Here is a 23,703-nt window from a genome sequence, read left to right as displayed (position 1 = left end):
CCCCGGATCATGATCTTAAGGTCCTGGGATCAAGCCTCACGTCGGACAATCTGCTCTGTGGGGAGCCTGCTTCTCCCTCTCCCTCTGTGCTCTCCCTCTCTACCTCAAATAAATAAAATCTTAAAAAAAAAAAAAAACAAAAAAAAAAACAAAAAAAAACAACCAGTCAGCATTAAAATGGAAGTTCCCTGAGGGGCTTCAAGGGGATAGTCCAGGCAGGGGCTGCAAAGGGCCCAGCCTAAGCAAGGGGCAATCCAGAGAAGGGGCCAGAGGCGAGGCATCTGAGACAACGGACAGGATGTGAGGATTAAGGGAAAGAGGACATAGGATTTTTAGCGCAGGTGAGTGGGTAGCTGTGGGTCTCCACTGAGCTTGTGCATATGTGTTTTTATTTTTATTTCTTTCTTTTACGGGGGGGGGGGGGAGTAGGGGGGGCAGGAGAAGAGGGAGAGGGAGAGAGAATCCTAAGGAGGCTCTACACCCAGGGTGGGGCTCTATCTCCCGACTCTGAGATCATGACCTGAGGGGAAACCAAGAGTCAGATGCTTAACCCACTGAGCCCCCCAGGTGCCCCGTGCATATGTGCTTTGAAATGAATGGTCTCAGGCCAAAGTTTGGGACAGTCTTTATTGGAGCTTGGAATGTCACTGCGATTCACCTTCATCAGAGGCAGACCGTGCGGAAATGAGCAGCAACCGTGACGGACGCCCAGCACGGGGTCCAGGCTACATGGGGAACCCTGCTCGCCTGCAAGCAGTACGCGGGCACACGCACACATGCACACGCTCCTACACAAACTCGCACTCTCACACGTGCACACTCACTCCCAGTGGGTCTGAGGCCAGGCACCCTGTCCACTCAGTTGGCTCCCTGCCTCTTGGACAGGCCTCATCCACTCGGGGGGGAACTGCTGAGCCGCGACTGAAGGGAACCGTTTGAAGACGAGGCCAAAGGAGCTGGAAGCCGCAGGCATTTAGCAGTTTGGGAGAAGGGGATCCAGGGGGATAGGAGAGATTGCCAAGGACCAAGCAAAGAGAGCCCTGCTGGACCAGGGCATGGGGGAGAAGATGCTGGAGGGGGGGATTGGGAGGGACGGGGATGGAAGAAAAGGCTGTCTCTTCTCCTTCACTCCTTCACTCCAACAGCACAGCTGGGGCCAGCCCTGGGCATAGGAAGCCTGGGAGCATCAAGGGATCCCCTGTGTCCTAGGAAGGCACTGTATGGGGAACAGATCCTGGAGAGCCGGGAGTCTCCCCCAAGTACCCCAAGGGGGTGAGAAGGGGAAATGACAGAGCAAGAAGGGGCGTACATGCTGGTTGTCCAGGGAAACGAGACTGGGGAAGCACAGATCCTGCTTCCCACCCCAAACCTGGGGTGGGCAACAGGCTGAGATGCAGCCCCTCTGGCCGGCAGAGGGGACAGAGTCAGGGCCAGGGCTGCCCCTTTGGTCTCCAGGGCAGTGAGGGAGGGAGCCTGGCCTCACCCGTGTGTCCATGGGGGGCAGAGGCAGGAAGAAGGAGTGTGAGCCTCCTGCCCCCAAAGGCCAGGGCTACCAGAGCACGGCCCCATCCAGGTTCCCGTAGCCTGGCTCGGCCCGCAGCCTCCAGTACGTGTTGTTAGTCACCCACCACTCCTTCCCACTGCTGTCTGTCTGCCGCCTGGAGGAAGGAGAGGGGTGAACATCTAGAATGAAGGCCAAGATTCCCGGGTGCTGCCTTCCACAGCCGGCCCCAAGCAAAGCAAGAAGGTGCCAGGGGAGGCAAAGAGGAGCCTGGATTGCAGACACCCAGGAAGAGGGCAGAGTTACCTGAAGAAGCGAGCCTGGTGAACGATGTTGTTTTCTTCCATCACTCTGCGTCTGTCCCGCTGAAGCTGCTCGATCCTTCTCTTCTGGGCCTCAGCAGCCTGGATGTTCCCCTCCTCCAGGTACCTGAGCTTCCAGACGGCAGTCAGTGGATGGGTCCCCTCAGACCCCAGGCCTCGATCCCCCGCCCAGCTGTGCCCCCTGAGCGGCTCCAAGAGGAAGGCTAGGCACAGCTCTGTGGAAACCCAGGCGGGGTAGGGGGGAGCCCAGTGGTTTTAGGGTGGGTCCCACGTGCCACTGACCTCTGGTCTGGCCGGAGCCGTGTGTCCGTGGAAGGCAGGGACCGTTTCAGCTCTGCAGTCAGCTCGTTCAGCTCCAAGGCAAACTGAGTGAAGCCGAAGTTTCGCTCATGGTCTGGGGGCATTGAGTCTGGTGGGAAGGCATGGGGCTGGGGCAGGTGGACTGTGTCGTAGCTGCCTTCAGCCCTGCCTGGCCCTCCCTGACCACCATACTTACTGGGTTTCCAGATGCACTGACCGCCAGGCAGGGTCCCCCGGTAGAGCCCTTCATGCCACTTCCCAGAGAGGCGGTGAAGGACACGGCCACTCCGGCTGAACACGGCACCCTGCACCTCATGAACGTTGGAGCTCCAGTACTTGGCCTAGAGTGGGGGTGGGGGCAGGGGACTTAGGGGCATGTCCCTGCCCCTTCCCCTGGGGTGAGCCACTGGGGGCAGACAGGCAGGGTTGGGGTGCTACGCCCACCTTGCAGAAGGTGATCTTGCAGTGGCAGGAGCTGTCCTGCGTGTTCCGGATGAGCACCTCCCCATAATGCTCGATCCAGCGCTGGCCGCTCAGGATGTTGTGAATGCAGGACGTCACCTTGTTCCACTCAAAGTGGTCCCCAAACCTGAGAGAGATGGAGCGGGGGAGGGCAGCTGACCGGCCCCAGGGAACAAGTGCCACCCCGAGCCAGGGAGCGGGTCATATGGGTCTGTGGGGTCCCAGTTCTGCCTCTGTCATAAAGGATCACATATCCATAAAGCAGAGAAGCTGTCACTGCTGTTTGAGCCGACACGTCTCCACTCACTTGATAAAGCTTCTGAGAGCCAAAGTCATGGGGATAAATACATAGACAAGAGTCCCTGCCCTTAGGTGCCAGGGACCAGGGTAGGTCTGGTCACATGTACTGTCCTCCTTACTCCTGACTTCTACTGGGTACTACTCACTAGTCTTTTTTTTTTTTAAGATTATTTATTTATTCATGAGAGACACACAGAGAGAGAGGGAGAGAAGAAAAGGCTGAGGCAGGCAGAGGGAGAAGCAGGCTCCATGCAGGGAGCCCAGTGTGGGACTCGATCCCGGGACTCCAGGATCACGCCCTGGACTGAAGGCAGCGCTAAACCGCTGAGCCACCCAGGCTGCCCTCACTATTCTTATTTTATAGAAGAGCAGATTCAAGAGGCTGGGAGGCATCAAGTCTCTTTGTTGCTCACGTAATTATGAAGTGATAGAATCAAGACTCCCGGCCAGGACTTCTGACTCGGAAGCCGGGGATCCTCCTGCCTGTGGACCGGCCTCTGCCAGGCAGGCCCCCTTCTCACTCTGGCTGCGGTCCCCACTTATAAAATGACATGAGCTAATAAGGTATTTCAGTCCTGAGATCCACTTAGTTTCTGTGGAGATGTGTGTGTATGGGTGTGCCTGTGCATTGGCGTGAAGTCTCAACTGCATTTCTTACTGTGAGTCACGGTCAAAAGAGTGTGAAAGTCACTGCATCAGATGACCTCGATGGGCCCTCCCAGCTCTACTATGCTAAGATTTTTCACCTTTCTTCATACATAACACTGTAAATACAGGTGTAAATGTATAGACACTGACCCACCTCAAGCAGCTTCTGGCCAGCCCTTTCTATCCTGTCCCTCCCACCTCATCACCCCAGCCTGGAGGGTGGCCTGTGGGCTGAGCCCAGCTGCTGAGCACCTAGGAACCTAGGAACACACCTGGGCAGGCTGACGTTGACCGTCCCCACAGGCACGATCTCCAAGGATTTGCCCCAGAACTTGTTCTTCCACTTCATGTCTGGAGGTGGGTTGGGAGAGGGAGAAATTAGACCAGACAATGTTATGGCCCTCACCACGTGCCCTGCACCCCCACACCCGCCCCCCCCAAGCTCCCCACTCCTTACCTTGCCAGAAGATGAAGTTCTCTGACTCCGCATGGCACGCCGAGATGGGGGGGTGGTGGGAGACCTTGGTGAGCAGAGGAGGCCTCTTGAATCTGCCCCTGAGGACCGTGGGGTCTGCTCCTGACCCCACAGCTTCCCAAAGTCCCCGACCCCCATCCCCAGATCCCCTTCAACCCAGAAGACTAGTTAGTTCCAGGGCTCTTGTCTCTGTTAGCCTTGGTCACCACCCCAAATTCTCTGGTTCTCTCTCTTCTCATGAGGTCTCATGATCCCTCTTCTCATTCACTCCTCCCAAAGCCCTAGAACCCGTGTTCCGGCCTATCAAGTCCTCCAGCAGTGACAGGTGGGTCCTCCCCTGTGCCCTGCCTGAAAGCCAGCCCTCCCGAGGACCCTCTCCCTCAACATCCTCTCTTTCAGTACTGTCACAGCCTCCACACCACAGCCTTGGAAAAGCCTGGCCTTGTCCTCCTTGGAACGGTTCTGTATCTGGAACTTGAACTTGGGTATCCCACAGCCCGCGGCCTTGCCCCCTCCCCTTTCCCTGTGGCCCATGGCTCCTCCCAAGACTTCCTACTGCTCTGCTTTGTCGTGGCCCATCGCCCCAGCTTCACCTTCTTCCCACCTGGCTGGGATCGCTCCATCACCTCCACTCTCTCACCCAGTACTCTTGACAACCCGCAGCCCCAACTTGCCACAACCCCTAGCATGGCCTCTTCTGGTTCCCTGTTGTTCCCTCCTCTGGTCCCTGGTTCCCTGACCTTTAGACACTGCCACTGGGCCACAGAACACACAGAGCACACAGTGGGAACTTCTAATTCTACACTGTGTCCACACCTGCGCCTAATCCTCCTCTGAGGACTGACACCCAATCTGTCCCCTTCAAACCACATTAACCCCCCACACACACACAATCAGAGGGAGAGCAGAGCTGGCAACTCCTTCTACCAACTTACGGCTCCCACGTTGACCCCAGCCTCCTGAACCCACTGCCAGGCCCAGGCCCCCTCCTCCTCCTGCTGCCTCTCACCCCTTCCTGCAGGTTCCTCCCTCCTCCCTCCCCTCTGTCCTGCAGCCCTTCCCTCTGTATTTCTCTTTCTCTATATGTAGAAATAACTCCTGTTCTTCCATCTTAAAAAAGAGTAAACCTTGGGGTGCCTGGGTGGTTCAGTTGGTTAAGTGACCGACTCTTAGTTTAGGCTCAGGTCATGGTCTCAGGATCCTGAGATGGAGCCCTGCATCCGGCTCCTCACTCAGTGCGGAGTCGGCTTGTCCCTCTGTTCCTCCCAACACCTGCCCTATTTCTGTGTCTCTAAATAAATAAATAAAGTATTTTTTGAAAAAAGAGTAAACCTTTCTTTTCCATACACACACCCCTTTGATCACAGATGCACAAAACCAACAGTGGCAGCAGCAGTCCTCTCAGAAGGGTGAGTTGGGAGTCATTTTCTACCGTACTATTGGACTGTGTGAACTTTTCACTAAAAAAATTTAAAATCTAGAGTGCCTGGGTAGCTCAGTCGGTGAAGCGTCTGACTTCAGCTCAGTCATGATCTTGGGGTCCTGGGATCAGGTCCAATGTCAGGCTCTCCTCTCAGAGAGAATCTGCTTCTCCCTCTCCCTCTCCCTCCTCCCCCTACTTGTCTTCTCTGTCCGTCTCTCTCTCAAATGAATAAACAAAATCTTAAAAAACAAAACTAACAACATTTAAAATCTAAACAAACCAAAAAACAAAACAAAACAAAAAAACACTTCAACTCTTTATCCCTGCCTCTGGCTGAAATCCTTTTTCCCTCCTGGTAAAATCTTTTGGAAATAATCTGCATTTTTCTCTATTTTAATTTAATCTAATTTTATTTATTTATTTACTTATTTACTTAGCTCACACATGAGCTGGTGGGAGGCAGAGGGAGAGAGAGAATCCCAAGCAGGCTCCCCACTGAGCATAGAGCCCCACACAGGGCTCAATCTCACGATCCGGAGACCATAACCTGAGCTGAAACCAAGAGTCAGACACTTAATTGACTAAGCCCCCCGGGTATCCCTAATTTTATTTTTATAAGTAATCCCTTTGCCCAACATGGGGCTTGAACTCACAACCCTGAGATTGAGGGTTGCATGCTCTACCAGCTGACCGAGCCAGGTGCCTCATTTACCTTAATTTTTTTTTAAGTAGCATTCTTCTCTATTTTACTTCTTAGTACACACCCACTGTAACCCAGCCTTGGCCCCCAGGCTTTCTCTAAAGCCTCCCTCAGTCAGTAAACCAATGACACCTCCTTAAAGTCCTGTGGACCATCTGCCCACTCCCTTGGCCTCAGAGCTCCTCTGCCTTCCCTGCCGCCTCCCCTCCACACCCTGTCCCTGGAGCCACCCATGATGTCACCCATCCTCTAAGCTGGTGACTCTGGGGCTGCCAGCTCCCTGAGGAGCTCCAAGCTCATGTGGCCCAGGGCCTACTGGACATCTCCTCCTGGAAGTCAAGCCCACACAGACAAGGAGCCTCCCTAATTCTGTTACCTTCCTCATGTCCTTTCCATCTTGCTCATTGGCTCTGCCACATACCTGCCAAATCCCCCAAACCATAAATTCAAGGCCAAGCCCGACTTTTCCCTATCATTGACCATCTCCCCTCTCTCTTATGTGTAACAACATTCTGTTGACCACCAAGTCCCATCAAGATCAATGCAAAACAGCTCCTGAATCTAATGTCCACGCAACCCGGTTGCCACAGGCTAAGTACAGGTCCTCAGCAGCTCTTAAAGGGGTGACCACAATGGCCTCCTATTGGCCTTCTCTGACCCATCCGCACACTACGGCCTGAGTGTTCTTTATACAGTGCAACTAGAAGCGTGTCACTCCACTGCCTAAAACCCTCCAATGACTCCCCATTGCCTTCAGCATTTGAAAACAAGCACTTCACCTACAGGGATCCTCAGAGTTTGGACCCGTCTTGTCTTCCAGCTGCATCTCTTACTCTTCCTAAACATGCTCCATCTGTCCCTTTACACTGCCTGGAGCATCCCATTCTCCACCCCCACCTTCCTCATGGTACTCCCAGCCGCACTTCACTTCCTCCCCCCTCAAGACTTAGCTCAAGATCGGCCTCTAGAGCCTGTCTTCCCAGGTGGGGTTGAATAGCAGCCTGTGAGCTTCTGGGTCCTGGCCACCCTCAGCAGGGAGCTTCCGGAGCAGAGAGTCCTCTGCCCCTGCCCCCGCCATGTGGCACAGTGCCGGGCACAGAGCCAGCGCCCCTCTCCAAGCCCTGGCCCCTCAGAAGCCTGGGTGCTTCCCTGCCCCAGGGCCCCATGAGGCTACCCTCTTCTTCAGGGGCCCACACCTGCTCACTGATGAAGCGGAAGCCCCGGTCAGGCCGCTCGCACTCATAGGTCTCCCCCAGGACAGGGTTGAAGGGCTTGCAGCCTGCTCGGTGGTACGTGGACGAGTAGGCAGAGACAGCGAAGGCCGCGATGTACACCTGCGGGGGGAAGGGCAGGGAATTGCTGCTGGGTGCTGGAGTGGGGGTGGGGTCAGAGGAGGCGAGGCTCCACCCCACCACCTGCAGGGACTGGATCCTGGGCTGAAGTCAGGAGTAGCCCAGCTGGGAGGTGCGAGGTACCATGCGCTCGCAGGGGTCGGCCGTGCGGCTGGCCTGGTCCAGGAGGCTGCTGTACTCCAGCTCCTCGCAGAGCCGCTGCAGGGTGTTGAGCGGCTCGTTCAGCTGCACAGGCATGGACACCTTGGACAGGTCCTTGCCGATGTTGTTCCGCAGGATGTTCCATAGGCTCACGTCGGCTCCTGGCCCGCTGGCCGCTGGCAGGCAGCGGCGTCGTGGGGGTCCTGCAGTTCGCCCTGGAACACATGCCCCTGGGGCCCACCCGACACGTCACTCTCGCTCCCTGGGGCACAGGCCAGCCCGAGGCACGCCCCGCCCCCACTCACAGAGGGGCTCCTAGATAGAGTCACTCCCAAGCCCCCCTCTGGACTCAGTGCAGGCCGGGGCAGCTGGGAAGCCAGTGGCAGCTGAACCGGGGACTTAGGGGGGCAGCTGGACCAAGAACCACTCAGAGAGGGAGGTCCCCACTGCTGGAACCCTGCACCCCAGAAGCCCCTCCTGAGTCCCTGCCCTAACCTTCCGCTCCCCTACATAAACACAGAAATTGAAGCCACCATAGAGATTATTCAGCCCATTTTATAGGTGTGGAAACAGGCTCCAAAAAGTAAAATGACATGTCCAAAGCCACGCTGCTACAGAGAGGCAAGGTGGGGGCTTCTGCCCTATGTGAAACTTCTCAGAAGACTGCACTGGAGGCTAGCCCCCAGGCCTGAGCCAGACCCACCCACGGAGCCACTCCTGGAACATTCTGTAGCTCATAGCTTAGCCTTCCTCCTCTCCTGAGATCACTTCTGGAGTTGGCATCCAAAGCTATCAGCCCACCCGTCACCACAAGAGACTGCCTCCCAAGGGGCCTGGGTGGTAGACAAATACCCTTTCTACCCCTCCTCAGCCCCTCCACAGCTGCACACCCAGCAGCACCTTTCTGATAGTGGTCAGCTCCCCTGAGGTCCAGCACTTCCTCGGACAGACTGGTGGTGATTTCACTCGTGCACGACTCCTCCTCCTCTGAGCCCTGGGCCAGGACAGATGACAGGCCGGGCAGACCAGGCCTCTCCAGGCAGCTGGGCAATGCCCAGGGCCTGACAAGCCTCTGCCCAGCTAGTCCTTTGATGGGAAGGGGGAAGACATGTATTTGGGGTGGGGGAGGGTCTGAGCCGCAAGACCGGCATCATGGAGTGTGCACTGCCACTTTGGGAGGGGAACACCTGGCCCTCCCACTGTGGGGAGAAAGCTCAGGGACTTGGTGGTACACAAGGAAAGGGCAGCAGGGCATCGCTGAGATCCAGGGTCTGAGGGGCAGGGGTCAGGGGAGTGCAGGGGCTGATGGGCTCGCAGGAGGATGGCTGGGATGGGGCTGAGGCAGCAGTCTCCGGAGAACCCAATGTGGATAAAGCACACCAAACTGGAGGAAGGGTCACCAGCAGAGATTTCTGAGCAGGGCCACATAAACCCAGTGGGTCTGGACATGTTACCAGAGATAGCAGCCAGGGCGTTAGGAAAGTATTTGGGAATCTACAAATACTAGTCTCTCTGTACCCCATCCAATTTTCCCAGCGTCCTGCCCTCCCCCCGCAACTCACCTCATTCTCAGAAGAGCTAGCCGAGAGGAGAACCTCACAGGCATCGAAAAACTCTGTGTGGGAATCAGCAAGGGACAGGATGCTGCTCTGGGACAGCTGGGGGGTCAGCTCCCGCCCCTTCATGTACAAAGCTTCTTGCTGTGGGAAGGATAGGTGTCAGGCAGGGCTCCCCAGCCTGACAGTTCCCTTGAGAGGGAAGCACCTTGGGGCTCACTGCCTGAGTCTGAAAGCCTGCTGAGCAGAAGACGGGAATATGAAGGTATGATGGAATGAACTGGAAGCATAGAAACACGGGTTCCATTACAGCTGCTCTTCCTGCCTGGGCACAGACTCTGAGCCTGGGTCCAAGGCTTCCGTGTATAGGAACACAATCCATCCTGACCCTCATCCGATGCAGTGGGTGTAATTATGATTCCCCCCTCCCAATTTGCAGATTGGGACACCGAGGCTCAGGCTCACAAAGCCGGCATGCGACAAAGCCAAACTGAAACCCGTGGAGCCTGGCCCCCGAGTCTGCTCAGAACACCTAAGTCCCAGTTTTTCTGGTTTTTGTTTTTAGTTCTTTTTTTCTTCTGGCAGTCACTGATCTATTTTATTGCATGCTCATCAAGATTCCAAATTATCACTGAAGAAACATCTGTCACCTTGATAAAAGAAAAATGAAAATTTGCATTTCTATAATTACTAACATAGTAATTTTTATCACACGTATATGGGTCTCTTTTTTTCTTGGTACGTGAATTAATTACATGGGTCCTTTTATATTTCCAATGAACTTGCTAAAAAGAGTCTCAAAGAACCTGTGAGTTGCCACATGTTGTAGTCACTATGTGAGTGGTAGCTTCTAGCTCCACGAAGAAGTTCCAATTGTGAGAAACTCCTACAGCAAGCCTTTTATATCATTGTCCTTGCTCTAAGTGCACTTCCTTTTCTCTGATCATCCCAAGTCCTGCTGCTCTGACTGGCGAGCCTGCCTCATGTCAATTTGATTCTTAGTCCCCCCAGTCTGCAACTGTGGGAGCCTGGGCCCCCATTGGTCAGATTATATGAGTCTCTGTTTTCTCCACCATGAATTTGAGGATCATGGCCTCAGGGGACCCCAAATTAACAGTAAAAGCACTCTGTACACTGGCAGGGCAGGAATGACCACAATGAGGCTGCTGCCAATGTTATAGGAAAGGGGATGGAGCTAGGATTTCTGGGCATTGTTTTGGGGCTGAAGACCAGCTGGGCCTTCACTTCTGCTGTGGAAGAAGGTACAGAAGAAATGGTCCCCACAGCCCAGCCTGGCTCCTACCTCCTCAGGGTTGAGGGAGCTGAAGGAGTCGGCAGTGGTGTCTGAGGACACGGAGAGGGAGTGGAGGCGCCTTGGGCCACCTGAGGCCTCAGAGACCTGCAGGGAGAAGGTAAGGGGCCAGGGGCCAGGAGGACAAAACCCTCCCCACCCTACCACACCAATCTCTGCACCCACTGCCTTTGCCAACCACGCTCTCCCCAGGCCCAGCTCTGCTCTCACCCCCAGGCCTATGCGCCTCTCTCAGACTCAAGCCCTCTCCTCCCACAGCTCCCCGGTCCCTGAGCCTCACCCCTGTCCGTGACAGCTCTGAGCCCTGGTGCAGGTCCTTGAGTCGGTCCCATTCGGCAGTGAGGGCAGCCAAGACGCTGCTGAGGGAGTTGTGCACTGTGGGGCAGGGCACGCATCAGACTCCTCTCCCTCTCCCCTTCCCTGCCTGCTCCCAGCTGCCCCTCCTGCACACACTCACCCTTCTGGGCCAGGGCCCAGAAAGTCCGCTGCAGGTGGGCGTAGTCTGGAGGCGGCAGCCCACGAGGGCCTGAGGAGTCCCGGGACTCCAGGTAGCGGGACAGGTTGGGAACAGAGCCGTGGAGACGACCGACCTGTAGGTGAAGGGCAGGGGTCGGAGGTGACAGCCTCCTTCTTCAGGACATCCCACCGAGTGACCTTGTGTCCACACCCGCCTCACCCGTCCAATGGTGTCGTCCTTGGCAAAGCTCTGTGTGCACCACATGCGGCTGGTGCGCTTCCCTTTCCTGGGTCTCTCGGTTGTCACTGAGGCCTGGCAAGTGGGGAGGCGGGGGGGTGAGTCTCAGTCAGGGTGAGGAGATGGGCAGCAACCACAAAAGCCAGGAGGGAGACAGATGGCCATGGAGGGGGCCTCAGAGACATCTGACATCCCAGAGGAAGAAGACGGACACCCCAGAAATGTGTGTGTGCCACAGGTAGGGGTCACCCCAAAGAGGCAGACAGCCCCAAGACAGTCTGGATATGGGACGTGGGTCCACTAGGCAGATACATGGCTCTCCAGGGAACTTCACATACAAGGGGACTGGGGATCTGTCCCAGGGCAGTGGTGGACATGAGGGCATCAAGCAGAAGAGTCCCCTGAACAAGACCCTGCCTCCTCCCATGGCTCTCACCTGGTGCGTGGGGATTACAGGGGCCGAGGGGATTCGGTGCAGGGACTCCAGGCTCTGGAGGAGTCTGTGTAGTTCCTGGAGCTTCCCCTGACACTCAGAGAGCTCTGCGGGAAAAATAAATTACGAAGTCCCTTTCCCAACATTGACCAGGTACCCCAAAATCTGTCCCTCAGCTTCCCTTCCTCCTCCAAACACTCTACCCGGCAGCCATAGAAACTCTGACACTCTATCCCCCTCCTCAGCCCACGAGCCCAAAGCAGTTCCCACTTCTCACCCCTGGTTTGGCTTCACACTGGTTTCCTGAGGGCTGGCACCCCCAACCCCCACTGTCTCCACAACACACCTTAACTCTGCTGCCTCCGCACAGACTGACTCCTTCTGTCCCCACTGGCTGGCACTTCACCATCCCAGGCCGACATCATAGCTGCTCACTCCAGGAACCACCTTCTGTAGCATGCCCCGTCCCTGGCGCTACTCCTCAGGACCCCTCCCTGTACTGGTTTTCTGTATCTTCTTGTTCGGAAGTCCGGGCCCTGCGTCCTGTCTATGTGCCTAGGGCACAAGCCCTGCCCTCCTCTCTAAGACTGGCGCTCCCCAGGGCAGGCTCGACTAGACCCAGTTGACTTGGAGGCCATGGCTATCTCCTCCATCAGCCAGGTTCCCAGAGGCAGGGATGGAGCTAACAGTCCTCCTCCTTGTGGCTGCTGATGTCACCTGGACCCAAGAGCATGGGCTCTGCCTGCAGAGGTGCAGTGCTACAGGCCCCTCACCATGAGAGCAGCGGTCAAGCCCATCACTGTCCCTCAGCCAGGAAGACACCTTCTCCCGAGGTCCAACCCCCGGTAGAGCCGAGGCGCTGCCTGCTGCTGGAAGCTGGGCACCAGGAACCTGTGCAGTGAGTCAAGGATAAGGCAGGGCAGTGCCCACCTCCCCAGGGCTCATGGTTCCCTGAAGCCACCACCCCTGAGTCCCCATGGCAACTGCCCCTGTGCAGGGCCCTTCTTACCTTCCGGTGAGTGGTGCCGGGCAGTGAACCTCGGGGCATGTCTAGGCGCTGGGCCAGGCGGTGGGCACGAAGCTGGGCCACCCATCTCTGGAACAGGTCCTGGGATTTGATCTGCAGAGGTGATGGAGATGGGCAGGGAAGCATGAAAGGAAGGACAGCTTCACAGGGCAGGAAGTCAGGGCTCTGATCCCCAGGCAGGGAGGGTGTCTCCCTGTAGTCCCCAGCTAGTGTAAAGGCTCCTTGCAGGAGGCAGAGCCTAGCTTCCCCAGGTGTCTGAGCCCTCATTTACATGACAACCAAGAAAGGCAGTTTGCCATTGGCCACTGTATAGTCCTCAACCTCAGGGACAGATCCTCTCTCCTGTGTGCCTTGGTGTCTCTGCTAGGCTGGCACCCAAGCCACCACTTGGCTCCCAGGAATGTCACCTTGAGGTGGTAGATGTTGTCTTCGGTGTCAAGGTCAATGCGCTGGGCCTTTTTGTTGATGGACATGACAGAGAGTCGGACATCAATGGAGCCATGAAGCTTTCCCTTGGTGATCTGGAGTGGAGGGTTGGAAGGGGGTAAATGGGACTGTTTTTAGGTCCCCAGGACCACAGAGCCACCATCTTCCAGAGATGACTCTAGGCTCCAGGGCTGGGCAGCTGACTCACCCTGAGGCCCAAGTCGCAGTATCAGCAGGGACTTGTTGGTCGGCCTCCTGTACACAGAACACCCTGCTACATCAAGTCACATTCTGACCTCAAGGGAGTCACAGAGCCAGGAAAACTACTCCCGGGACCCCCAAGGCCCAGAAGGCAAACACCCCACCTAAGCAACAGCCTGAGCGCAAAGGCCTTCAGCTCCTATTCCCAGCACGGGAATGGGATGAAGACACAGATGATAAAGCTCCCGTTTCCTGGGCACTTATTTTTGTGCCAGGCACCGTCCCAAAGGCCCTCACCAAGATGACAACCCTACAGATGGGAGAGCGTACTCTCTCCATCTTAAGAGACAAGTTTGTTGAGGGCCCTGAGAAGGAACGTGCCCAAGACCCCTCACCCAGCAATGTGTGAGAACCTGGTATTCGGACCCTGCCCTGGTGGATTCCAGAAGTCCTCTGCCTACTGGGAGCATTCTGGGGCCACACTCATCCCACAACCCCCAGCAGGGTCCCTGACTTACATCTTGCCGAGTGGTCGCATAATGAAGGATTCCATCCTCCAGCACAAAGTATCTCTGTGATGTTGCCCATAAGGAACAAGAACCCAGGAGGCAGAGAGGAAAGGGCATGAGGAGAGAGCAAGCAAACATGTGGACTGTTTTTCTGTACACACACGTGCACTCCCTAGGTTGCCCACACCCTCCCCCGCCTCCCGCCTGGCCTGCCCCAGCATCTGGCCCCTCCCCTTGCCCTGCCCACTCTACCTTGTGCCAGCCCTTCAGAGGCCACTTCCTTTTCTTGAGCAGGTGGCCTTCCTGCCTCTCTGGCATGGTACCCTCTGCTCCCAGCCTTCCCCGAGGGTCCTCTAGAACCTCCCACAGCTCTGAGGCCTGCAGTCCAGGACAGAGAGTCAGGAGAGCTGCTGGGAAGGTGACCATGTGGGAAGCCCCCCCCCCCCCAACTTTAGGGCCAAGCTCTAGCCACCCATTGCCTGCCTCCCACCCCGTCCCTCCCCCCAGACCTGCTGGGCACTGCTCAGCTTCGCAGACTGAATGTTCTCGGCCAAGGAGTTAGGGACCCTCTCTTGGAAGTCCATGGAGAAGGGAGCAGCCACTCCCTGACGAGAAGGTAGAACAGGGTGGAAGGAGAAGGATGTCACCTTGTTCTGAGGGGACCCTGGAAGCAAGAGGGAGACCCCATTAGCACAGACCCTGCTATCACCTTCCCCACCCCAACTCCTACTGCACTGTCTGAGCTAAGAGCTCATTTGGCAGGCCTCTCCGAGTTTGTGCCTTCCCCACACCCTGGGCCAGTCTCCCTGCCCACACCCTCCGGCTGCGGCCACTGCTCACAGAGGTGAACTAGCTGAACGAGCACACAGCCCACAAGCTGGTGCCAAGAGAAAACCACAGAAGTCCACCCGGCCCCACCTCGGGCCCACATCTCAGGCTCTAGGAAACACTCAGTGCTTTCTCTGGAGGATTCCCTGGGAGTGAAAAAAGCAGCTCTAAACAAGGACAGAGGAATTCAAAGACTGGACAAACAAGATCTCAATCAGGCTTCTCCTTCAGGACCCCCAGACATCCCTTCAACCTGCTGTCATGGGCTGGAGACACCTCTGCCACATTCCTCCGTAGAGCACCCCAAACCCCTTCATCCCAACTCCCCACCAACGGTCTCAAGATCCTCTATTTCTGCATGGGGAAACTGAGGCCTGAGACAGCCCCACTCCCCCTCACTCCCCATGCCTCCACCCTAGGATGCTCGCCTGAGACCCTCAGTCCCCCGACCAAAGCCTCCCTTCTATCATCCCAGTCCCCGGGGCTCCTGAGAAGCACCATCCACCCAGAGAGAGCAGGGCACCAGGCCCATGGAGGCACTGTGTGCAAGAGAAAAGGTGGCCAAGAACATGCCAAGGTCCACACAGGTCCCGCAGCAGTGCCCACAGACGCCCTTGGCACCAGCCCCGGGCCATCCTGGCTCCACGGGGAGATCAATAATGCATGAGGCTCCGTGTGTGTGAGACAGGGAGGGGACCAGAGGGGCGAGGCTGGCCCGAGGCTGGGCAAACAGCTCAGATCTTCCAATGGAGGCAGCAAGCACCTGAGGAGCTGAGGCCAGGAAGGGACAGGACACGGTGGGGCCGTGGCGGCCAGGAGGTCAGGACGGAGGGGCACCGAATGCAAGAGGCTGACTGAGGGAGGCGGGGGTGAAACTCTTGCATCTGGCCATTGAAAGTTCCCAAACTCTTCTGGTGTTTGGGTACCCCTGTGCCCTTTTCCTGGCCCCGGAGGATCCTGGCCCCTCACGGCCGGCGGGAGGAGGGGGACGCTCTGTCAGTAGAGGGTGCGGGGTCGGGGTGAGCCAGGTCGGTGCCCCATCTCCACTTCCATTCCCACCCGCAGTCTCCGGAGGGGCAGACCCACCAGCTTCAGGTGGGAGGAAGCTTGTCCAGGGAATGTCAGCCGATGCCCGCGCAGCCCCCTTACCCCAGGGTCCATGGACGCCAGTGCTCCGTGGCCCGCGCGCTGCTCTGCCTCTGAGTCACCGTCTCCGAGTGGCCCGCTCCCTCCTCACGGAGCCGAGCAGTGGCAGCAGCTGCTGCAGGAACCAGGAAGGAAGGAGACGTTGGAGCCTCCCCTCCAGCCGGATCTCCCCACCTCCCCCTCCCCGGCCCCTCCTCCCGCCAAGCTCCGGGCGGCCGCTCAGCTCTGCCCCCCTGCTCCCGGGAGGACTCAGGGCTGAGCGGACTCCCCAGCACCGCGGTAGCTTGGGAGTGGGGGCAGAGTCCCCACTGGGCTCAGTTCCAGACAGATTGTGGGGGCCTGGGGAGCTGCTGGCCTCAAGCCAGTGGTGGGAAAGGGTTCACTCAGACAGCATGGCTTGACCCCAGTTAGTACCCAAGGCCATTTCCTTATTAACCGCCCCCCTCTCGTTTTACATCTGAAAATAGATTGCAAAATTTGGAGCTAGCAGAGGTATCGGGTTGACGGGAAGGGATGTACACCCCTGGGGAACCACAGTAGACTGTGTCAACAGCACGGTCAGCAGGGCAGCCACGGCTGGGGAGGGCCAGGCAGCGGCCCCACAGAGGCTGCCATTGCAGGTGATGCCTCACCAGGGCGGGACCCACGGGAGCTGGAGGCGTAACCCACAACCCCCAGCTCCCAGAGTCTCTGGATCAGGAGTGGGTCTGCAGCAGTGACCAGCTGGTTGTTAGAAAGGGCTAGCTGGAGCCAACTCAGGTACCCCACGCCTCCCTTTCTGAGCATCTCTGCTCTTCTACTGGAGTACTGTGTTCAGTACTAATTAAATCAGCTCTTAAGAAAGGTCCAAACCTCAGGTTTGGCACCTGGATGGCTCAGTTGGTTAAATGTCTGACTCTTGATTTTCGGCTCAAGTCATGATCTCAGGGTCTTGAGGATGAGCCCTATGTAGGGCTCCGTGCTCAGCACAGCATCTGCTTAAGATTCTCTCCCTCTGCTCTTCACCCACCCACCCCCACTCATGTGAGCTCTTTTAATAAATAATAAAATCTTGAAACAAAGGCCTAAACCTCATTAAAATGAATGTGAAATGGACTGATAGTCTTAAGGACAGTGAAGCTGCCTTCTGGAAAGAAGTGAGTTTTTAATGGCGGGGCCTCAGGCATCACCAGCAGGTGAAGGATGCAATGTAGGGTTCTTTGATCCAGGAACGATGTGGGCCACACACATCCCCCTGCCCACCTCAGCCCCACCCAGGCCTTGGTTTACCCTACAGGATCTTACACATCTCTCAGGAGATGCCTGTTTTCTTCATCATTCAGAACCTCAGCACTGCTCCTGCTGTCCCAGGAGGGTGTTGTTGGCACTTGGCAGGGTTCTGGGAGTCAGGGAGAGCACTGGGCAGCACTAGCCAGACCAGCTCTGACATCCAGGAGCCTCAACGGCCTTTTAATTCACTTCATATTGATCGAGCATCCCTTGGGCATATGGCACTGTGCTGGGCACTGTGGGAAATTGTCCTGGACCACACCGCAGAAAAGTTGCTGCAGATATTCACCGCCAGATTGGTGTCTGTCCAGTGCTAAGGAAGCTGTGGCACTGCCCCAAGTCTGGGAGGAAAGTTCAACAGCCATCTTCCCTACTCCAATCAAGGACAAAGACTGGCTTCTAGTTAAACATTCTCTCCCCCTTCATTAGGGACTTCTGGTTCTCCAAGATTTGGATGACGCCTCTCATTTGAGAGCCGCCAGACCCCCTCATTAATACAGAATTCTGGTTTACCCCAGCTCTTGCTCAGAATCACCTGGGACGTGTTAGTGACTGAGCAAAGCTGGCAGCTGCCTTGAAATGGACAAACGTGTAAGAGATGCCATTTGTGGGATTGCCCCAGAGAGATAAGAGACCTCGGACACAGAAAGAGGAAGGATTTTCTAGGAGGGGAAGTGAGAATCAGAGGGGGCCCTGAGAATAAGTCTACAGGGAGGATAAGCTTGCAAACAGCAGAACAGACTAAGTAAAATGCATTCCATTTTATCAGAAAGCAGTACTCCCAACCTTTCCATAACATGACACACCCCAAGGGCGGAGAATTAACATTCCAGCACACACAGAACCCTAATGAGGAAGTTCTAGGGCAGAAATCCAGGGCCTGGTCTTCAGAGCAGAGAGCCTGGCTCAAGTCCCTGTTCAGCCTCCTATTAGCTGCAGGACCTTGGGTAGACTATTGAACTTTTCCACCCTTTAGCCTTCTGTAAAATGGGGGTGATATGGTTGCATGGTGAGAAGTAGAAGAACTGATGTGCGTAAAGTGGTAAGCACGCAGCCCGGCACAGCAGGCTCTCAACAGATGCCACTCTTAGCACAATGACTTGGGTGAGCTATTCCAGCACATCAGATCCACAAGGGGATAGGCTGGGAGACACATGTGACAAAGGACTGTGGGCCTGGAGGCAGAAGACAATCTCTGTTCAGCTTCTCTGCCCTGGGCCTGGAGAGCCAAAACCCCACTCCTGTTAGGTCTCAGGTTGGGAAAACTAGGGACAAAGACAGTGATTAAGAGCCTCCATTTGGAAATGGAGTGTCTCTGCAACCCCAGGTGGCTCTGCATCTGAGGAAGTTGTGGTCAGTGAAGTCAGGTAACAAGTGCCACTCCCCACACTTCCCTCTGTATCTCTGCCAGATGTTGGCACAGCCAACAGGAGTACAGCATGTTTATGGGCAGGCAGGCTGGGTGCAACAGGCTGGCTAGGAGTTCGGAACAGGGTCAGGAGAGGCAGGTTGCTCGCTGGCTGGCGTGACGGAGTCCCCCTCCTGTTGCTGTCTGATGTACTGATCCAGCAGGGCAGTCAGTTGGAAGGGCTGGTGCTGAAGCAAGAGGTGGGTCTGGGCCATACGGAAGGTGAGTCCTCCTACCAGTTCCCCCTGTGCCAGGGCCAGGCTGGGAAGCTGGGAATAGTTGATGAAGCCCTGCCTGCTAACGATGGTGTCATCGATGCAGCCACCTGGAAGAACACAGGGTCAGCTGGAGCCTTTCTCCTCTAAAGACAACATCCCAACCCAATGTTCCAATGCATGTTCTGTTGCTCTTCTGCACCCCTCAGCCTTCCCCCAAATCTGGTTCCCACTCCTGCCCTGCCCAACTCCCTTCCTTCCTAACTGTTCCCCAGAAAACTCTCACATAAGACATTCAGCTGGCCCAAATCCCACTAAGTCGGGGTTTCCTAAACTTTCCTAAAGAACTGCAGAGCATGTGTGTAGTGGGGTGTGGGGGGCCCACGGAGACTCCCTATGAAACCAGTCTTCTCTATAGAAGAATCATCCCTGGGGATTCCTAGCATCAGGGGAGTCTGGAAAATGTTGTTCACCCATCAGTGCCCTTTACCTGGGCTATTTAAGTATCTTCATCTGTGCGGCGTTCCATACCCCATTGCTAGACTCAAGGTGTCTGAACTTCCTCTCCCTCCAGAGCCCTCTCTCTGCCTTCCCTTTTCTTCCCCCTACTGCAGAAATGATGCAGGACCAGAGCGCCTGGGTGGCTCAGTCAGTTAAGTGTCCCAACTCTTGGTTTGGGCTCAGGTGATGGCTTCAGGATGGTGAAACTAAGCCCCTCACAGGGCTCCCTATTCAGCACAGAGTCTGCTTCTCTCCTCCTACTCCCTCTCCCTCCCTGCCTGGATTCTCTCTCTCCCTAAAATAAATGAAAGGAAAGGAAGGAAGGAGGGAGAAAGGAAGGAAGGAAAGAAGGAAGAAAAGACAGATGCAGGGTAGTGAGCCAACACAGGTTCCAGAGTGACACCGGCAGCCCTTGACAAATGGTGCTAGTAACTCAGGCCCTATCCATTAGAGGATGTCCCCCCAAGAATGTCCAGTTTTACCCACATGTACCTAGCAGATGGCATGAGGCTGCTGTGGCACCCACTCCCTTTCACCCCCATCCTCAACCCGCAGGGGTGCTTGCTCACCTAGCAGTGGCAGGAAAGGGACACTCTTCAAGATTCGCACCATCTCCTTGACCTTGGGCTCCTCACTGACCAGCAGCAAGTTGTGCCCCACAAACAGGGGCAGCAGGTTTTGGTACTTGGAATCCTCTAGGAAGGGCTTCAGAACCTGAAACAGCAGAAAAGAGGGCTTCCTGTGGATGAGTGGGAGGAAGGGCTGCCAACCCCAATCACAGGCCACATCAGGTTGAGGGTGCAAACCGACAAGTCTCCTCGGGACCCAACCACAGTTTAGGCACCAGACTGTAGGGTTGCTTGTGGTGGGGAAGGGGTGGGAAAGGTCAAATGCACCCTCTCTGGGGAGGGACCCTGGGGTCTGAGTTGGTGGGGGCGGGGGAATAGGGCACCCGCATCAGAGGGCTGCTCCCTACCTGGTTGGGGAAGATCTTCATCAAGATCTTGTGCTTCCGCAGCCGGTGCCGGATGAGAAGCTTGTCCTCTGCACTCAGGGCCACATTCTGACACACAGCTATCATTCGGTTCTCTCGGAAAACCTCATTTATCTCCCGACGGAGGAGCCGGATGAGGCCTGTCTCCTGAGACCGGGAAGAGAGGGATGATTAAGGGGACAGATACCACCCTTCTCCTTGTCTTTCTGTCCCCCTGGGGCACGGGTGCTGGGGCTCCCTGCAGTGCCCAAATGTGGGAAAGATTGGTGTGCTGGAGGAGAGAGGGGGCCCTGCCTTTCAAGAAAGGCTACAAACTCCACCCCATCCTTCATTTTTACCAGATGACCACGGTCTTTAGAGCAGTGGTGTCAGACCTGACAAAGCTCGTCCCCTTGACCAGGTCACCAGTCTGACCCAGTCAACATTATGTGACAATAATGACGTAAATATCACTTTATCCCTCTGACATTATACTCATGTTGAATAATTTTACCAATTATAAATACAAGATAACTCTTTCACAGTTATAATTCAGAACCGAGGACAAGACTTCATTTTCTGAAGACAGTGTTTCTCAAAGTTCACAGCTTGTGGGCCTGACCATGAGCATAAAGATACAAATTCTTTCTGTTATTTCTTAGGACAAAAAAACCTCACACCATTCCTCTAGGAAAACATACAAGCTTCAAGTCCTTTCAAGACAGGAGAGATACTCTCCCCTATCCCCACCTGCTTGGAGAGCTTTTACACAATTTTTGGAGACAAGTAAAGAATAATGGAAATCCAGGAGGTCCATCCGATCCACAGAACCCAAAATGCCAAGCAGAATCAAGTACACATTTCATTTTAATGCATCTGGCACACAGGGTAAAGAGGGGAAGTAATGATGTGGAGGGCTGTGTCCTGGAGAGCCACTTCATTATGGCTACAGAGACCAGATCACTTAAATCCACCATCCAGGCACCAAGGACAGGCAGTCTCCTCCTTACCTCCTGTGGGGGACTGGGAGGACTCGGTAAGCATCTTGGGTTAACAGCAGGTTTAGGGGGGATATACTCAGTCAGAGCCATCAGCTTCTGCCGTTCAAAGTGCATCACACGACGATGGCGGGTAACAGCCTTGGAGCCATAGCGGACAGTCTGGAGGGTGGGCAGCCGGCCTGGGAGAGGAAATGGCAACATTGTGACATGCAGTTTCTGGGAGTCCTCAGGCAGCTTCAGGTGGAGAAAAAGCCCACCTCTGGGCAAGACAACTATGGCTCATAGAGCTAGATGCGACAAGAGAGTGGGACAAGAAATTATCTACCAGGAATCCTAAATTCCCCAAACTTGTCTTCTCTTTAATGGGTGACCTTAGGTCAATTGCTTGCTCCTTTGAGGCTTCCATTTCTCCAGCTCTTCTTTATGCACAGAGATGTGGAAAAAAGATGAGAATGAAGAAGAAAGTACTTTTGAACACATTAAAAAGGGGGGGGGGGGTGAGCGTATTTTTTCTTAAATGGCCAAATAGTAAATATTTTAATTTGAGAACCGTACAGTCTGTCACTACTCAACTGTGCCATTGTATCATGAAAGCAATCACAGACAATATGAACCAAGTAAATGTGGCTATATTCCGATAAAATTTTATTTATAAAACACGGTGACCAGTCCTGCCACAGTATGCCAACCCCTGGTCTAAGCCAGTGGTTTTCAAGATGTGCTGCTGCCACCAGCCAGTGACATCAGCATCATCAGGGAACTTGTTAGAAATACAAGTTCTCAGGATGCCTGGGGGGCTCAGTGGTTGGGCATCTGCCTTCAGCCCAGGGCGTGATCCTGGGTCTAGGGATTGAGTTCCACATCAGGTTCATTGTGAGGCGCCTGCTTCTCCCTCTGCCTCTCTCTGTGTGTATCTCTCATTAATAAATAAATAAAATCTTTAAAAAAAAAAAAAAAGGGAACTACAAGTTCTCAGGGCCTGTCCCAGACGTACTGAATCAGAAGCACTGGGGGGGGGGGGGAGAGGGGAGGACCAACAAACAGCGGTTCTAATAAGCCCTCCAGGTGTTCCAGATGCATGCTGAAGTCTGAAAACCACTGCTCTAAAGCCTTCTCCTATGATTTGAAGCCCTCACAACTCCCCCAAACAAGCCTCTTTTCCCTCAGTTCTTGTTTACAGACATTGGTGGAGAGCACCCCTCAGAAGACAAGGGAGCCACTTGAAAGCTGTAAGCCTAAGTGACCCCTACATCTTCAACAAAAGGACCCACACTAGCATTTCCCACTTCCGGCCCTTCCCAAGATTGGGATGGGATCTCAGGGAAAAGTGCAGCTAGAAGGTGGCTTTAATAGAGAGCACGGAGGTTTGCTGGGGGGAGAGGTTTTACTGCCAGCAGCCACAACACCTAAGTTAAGAACACAGGTTTTGGATCGGATGGAACCAGATTTTTTTTTTTTTTAATGAGAGAGAGAGAGAGAGAGAGAGAGCGCGAAAGCAGGGTAGAGACAGAGGGAGAGAATGCCAAGCAGGCTCCAAGCTCAACAGCAAAGAGCCCTATGCAGGGCTCAATCTCACGACCCTGATCTCATGACCTGAGCTGAAACCAAGAGCCCGATGCTTAACCGAATGAACCACCCAGGCACCCCACAGATGGAACAAGAGTGTAATTTCTCTTCAGTCACTTACTAGCTGTGACCTTGACCGGTCACTCATTGAAAATTGAATTTCTTCGACTCTAAAGAGGAGCACCTCTTCTCGAGGTGCTTTAAGATTTAAATGAGATAATACTAAATCATCTGTCACTGTGCCTGGCCTGTATTCTGTGCTCAAAATTATTCATTAAACAATGTCTATTGCATACCTAAGGCCAAGCACCACGCCACCTGCTGGCTATGCTGAATGAACATGGTTCTGTCCTTACCGAGTTTGAAGTCTAATAGAGGAGACAATACAAAGACAAATGCAAAATTACCGATTGTGAAAGGTGAAGAGGGGTCCATAAACAGGATGCAAAATACAGATTTAACAGGGGAAAGCTGCTTTGCAGAATGTGGCCAGGGCAGGCCTGAGCGGGGACTTTGGGGCTGAGACCGGAAAAAGGTGGCAGAGCGCCAAGATCGCGGCGGGCAGTGGTTCAAGCAAAGGGAACTGGAGGTGAGCAAGAGCTGGGTGGTGGATTATAAAAGCCCAGAGAAGGAATGGGGACTCGGGCGGAGGGAAGAAATACTGCGGTCGTCGCAGACGTTGTTGCCGCGCTGCTCTTACTACTAGCGTCTGCAGCCACAGGGAATGAGACGGAGGGAGGAGGCCAGCAGTCTGGCGGGGCCAGGAGTCACCGGGAGCAGTCTGGAGTACGAGATTACGGGAGGGGATCAGTAGTGGAGGACGGGGGAGAACTAAAGAGCACTGGCCGGAACGCGCCGTGAGGACCTGGGCCGCTCCTTACCCGCCTGGGGCAGGAGACCCCCTCGCAGCATCCCAGCCACGGCCGCAGCCATCGCCACCGGAGGGACGGACGGGAGCCGGGAGAGACAGAGGGAGCTAAGGATTGTGGGAAGTCCCGGGGCCGGAAGCGGCC

At 55.2% G+C, this 23,703-nt stretch overlaps 2 protein-coding genes across 4 annotated transcripts; both read right to left on the bottom strand.

The window, feature by feature from the left end:
- Positions 1-608: 608 nt before the first annotated feature.
- On the bottom strand, positions 609-17,633 carry OSBPL7 (oxysterol binding protein like 7). 2 transcript variants are annotated; one of them, XM_077852965.1, is made up of 24 exons: positions 17,042-17,633; positions 15,761-15,872; positions 14,293-14,447; positions 14,036-14,161; positions 13,793-13,846; positions 13,055-13,168; positions 12,630-12,740; positions 12,394-12,511; positions 11,624-11,727; positions 11,170-11,262; positions 10,951-11,083; positions 10,774-10,868; positions 10,485-10,580; positions 9,188-9,325; positions 8,526-8,619; positions 7,608-7,855; positions 7,329-7,466; positions 3,992-4,055; positions 3,807-3,885; positions 2,569-2,713; positions 2,321-2,465; positions 2,107-2,233; positions 1,808-1,930; positions 609-1,658 (listed from the first exon to the last, which is right to left on the bottom strand). In XM_077852965.1, exons 3-24 carry the CDS (start codon positions 14,365-14,367, stop codon positions 1,550-1,552), a joined length of 2,529 nt encoding a protein of 842 aa, XP_077709091.1. In that variant the 5' UTR covers positions 14,368-14,447; positions 15,761-15,872; positions 17,042-17,633; the 3' UTR covers positions 609-1,549. The 2 variants fall into 2 exon arrangements, with proteins under 2 accessions (XP_077709091.1, XP_077709092.1); XM_077852966.1 differs by lacking the exons at positions 14,036-14,161; positions 14,293-14,447; positions 15,761-15,872; positions 17,042-17,633 and adding an exon at positions 13,282-13,328 and having other exon boundaries at positions 13,793-13,828.
- A 139-nt stretch (positions 17,634-17,772) lies between these two features.
- MRPL10 (mitochondrial ribosomal protein L10) lies at positions 17,773-23,695 on the bottom strand. Of its 2 annotated transcripts, none has more exons than XM_077852970.1 (5): positions 23,572-23,695; positions 21,134-21,303; positions 20,127-20,291; positions 19,720-19,864; positions 17,773-18,759 (listed from the first exon to the last, which is right to left on the bottom strand). In XM_077852970.1, exons 1-5 carry the CDS (start codon positions 23,621-23,623, stop codon positions 18,503-18,505), a joined length of 789 nt encoding a protein of 262 aa, XP_077709096.1. In that variant the 5' UTR covers positions 23,624-23,695; the 3' UTR covers positions 17,773-18,502. The 2 variants fall into 2 exon arrangements, with proteins under 2 accessions (XP_077709096.1, XP_077709097.1); XM_077852971.1 differs by lacking the exon at positions 23,572-23,695 and adding an exon at positions 23,098-23,499.
- Positions 23,696-23,703: the final 8 nt, after the last annotated feature.

Source organism: Canis aureus, chromosome 16 (assembly GCF_053574225.1).
Source record: "Canis aureus isolate CA01 chromosome 16, VMU_Caureus_v.1.0, whole genome shotgun sequence".
NCBI classification, from domain to species: domain Eukaryota; kingdom Metazoa; phylum Chordata; class Mammalia; order Carnivora; family Canidae; genus Canis; species Canis aureus.
Note: the sequence above shows the minus strand (reverse complement) of the source record. Positions and strands in the feature narration are given on the sequence as shown.

Excerpts from the sequence above, each read along its gene's own strand:
- OSBPL7 (XM_077852965.1), bottom strand. The coding sequence starts at position 14,367 with ATGGACTTCCAAGAGAGGGTCCCTAACTCCTTGGCCGAGAACATTCAG. Across the intron at positions 11,263-11,623 it reads CTGTAATCCCCACGCACCAG|GCCTCAGTGACAACCGAGAG; the intron begins GTGAGAGCCATG and ends CCCACTTGCCAG. Across the intron at positions 2,466-2,568 it reads GCAAGATCACCTTCTGCAAG|GCCAAGTACTGGAGCTCCAA; the intron begins GTGGGCGTAGCA and ends CCCCCACTCTAG.
- MRPL10 (XM_077852970.1), bottom strand. The coding sequence starts at position 23,623 with ATGGCTGCGGCCGTGGCTGGGATGCTGCGAGGGGGTCTCCTGCCCCAG. Across the intron at positions 20,292-21,133 it reads CTCCCAGTCCCCCACAGGAG|GAGACAGGCCTCATCCGGCT; the intron begins GTAAGGAGGAGA and ends TCCCGGTCTCAG. Across the intron at positions 18,760-19,719 it reads CCCTTTCCTGCCACTGCTAG|GTGGCTGCATCGATGACACC; the intron begins GTGAGCAAGCAC and ends GTGTTCTTCCAG.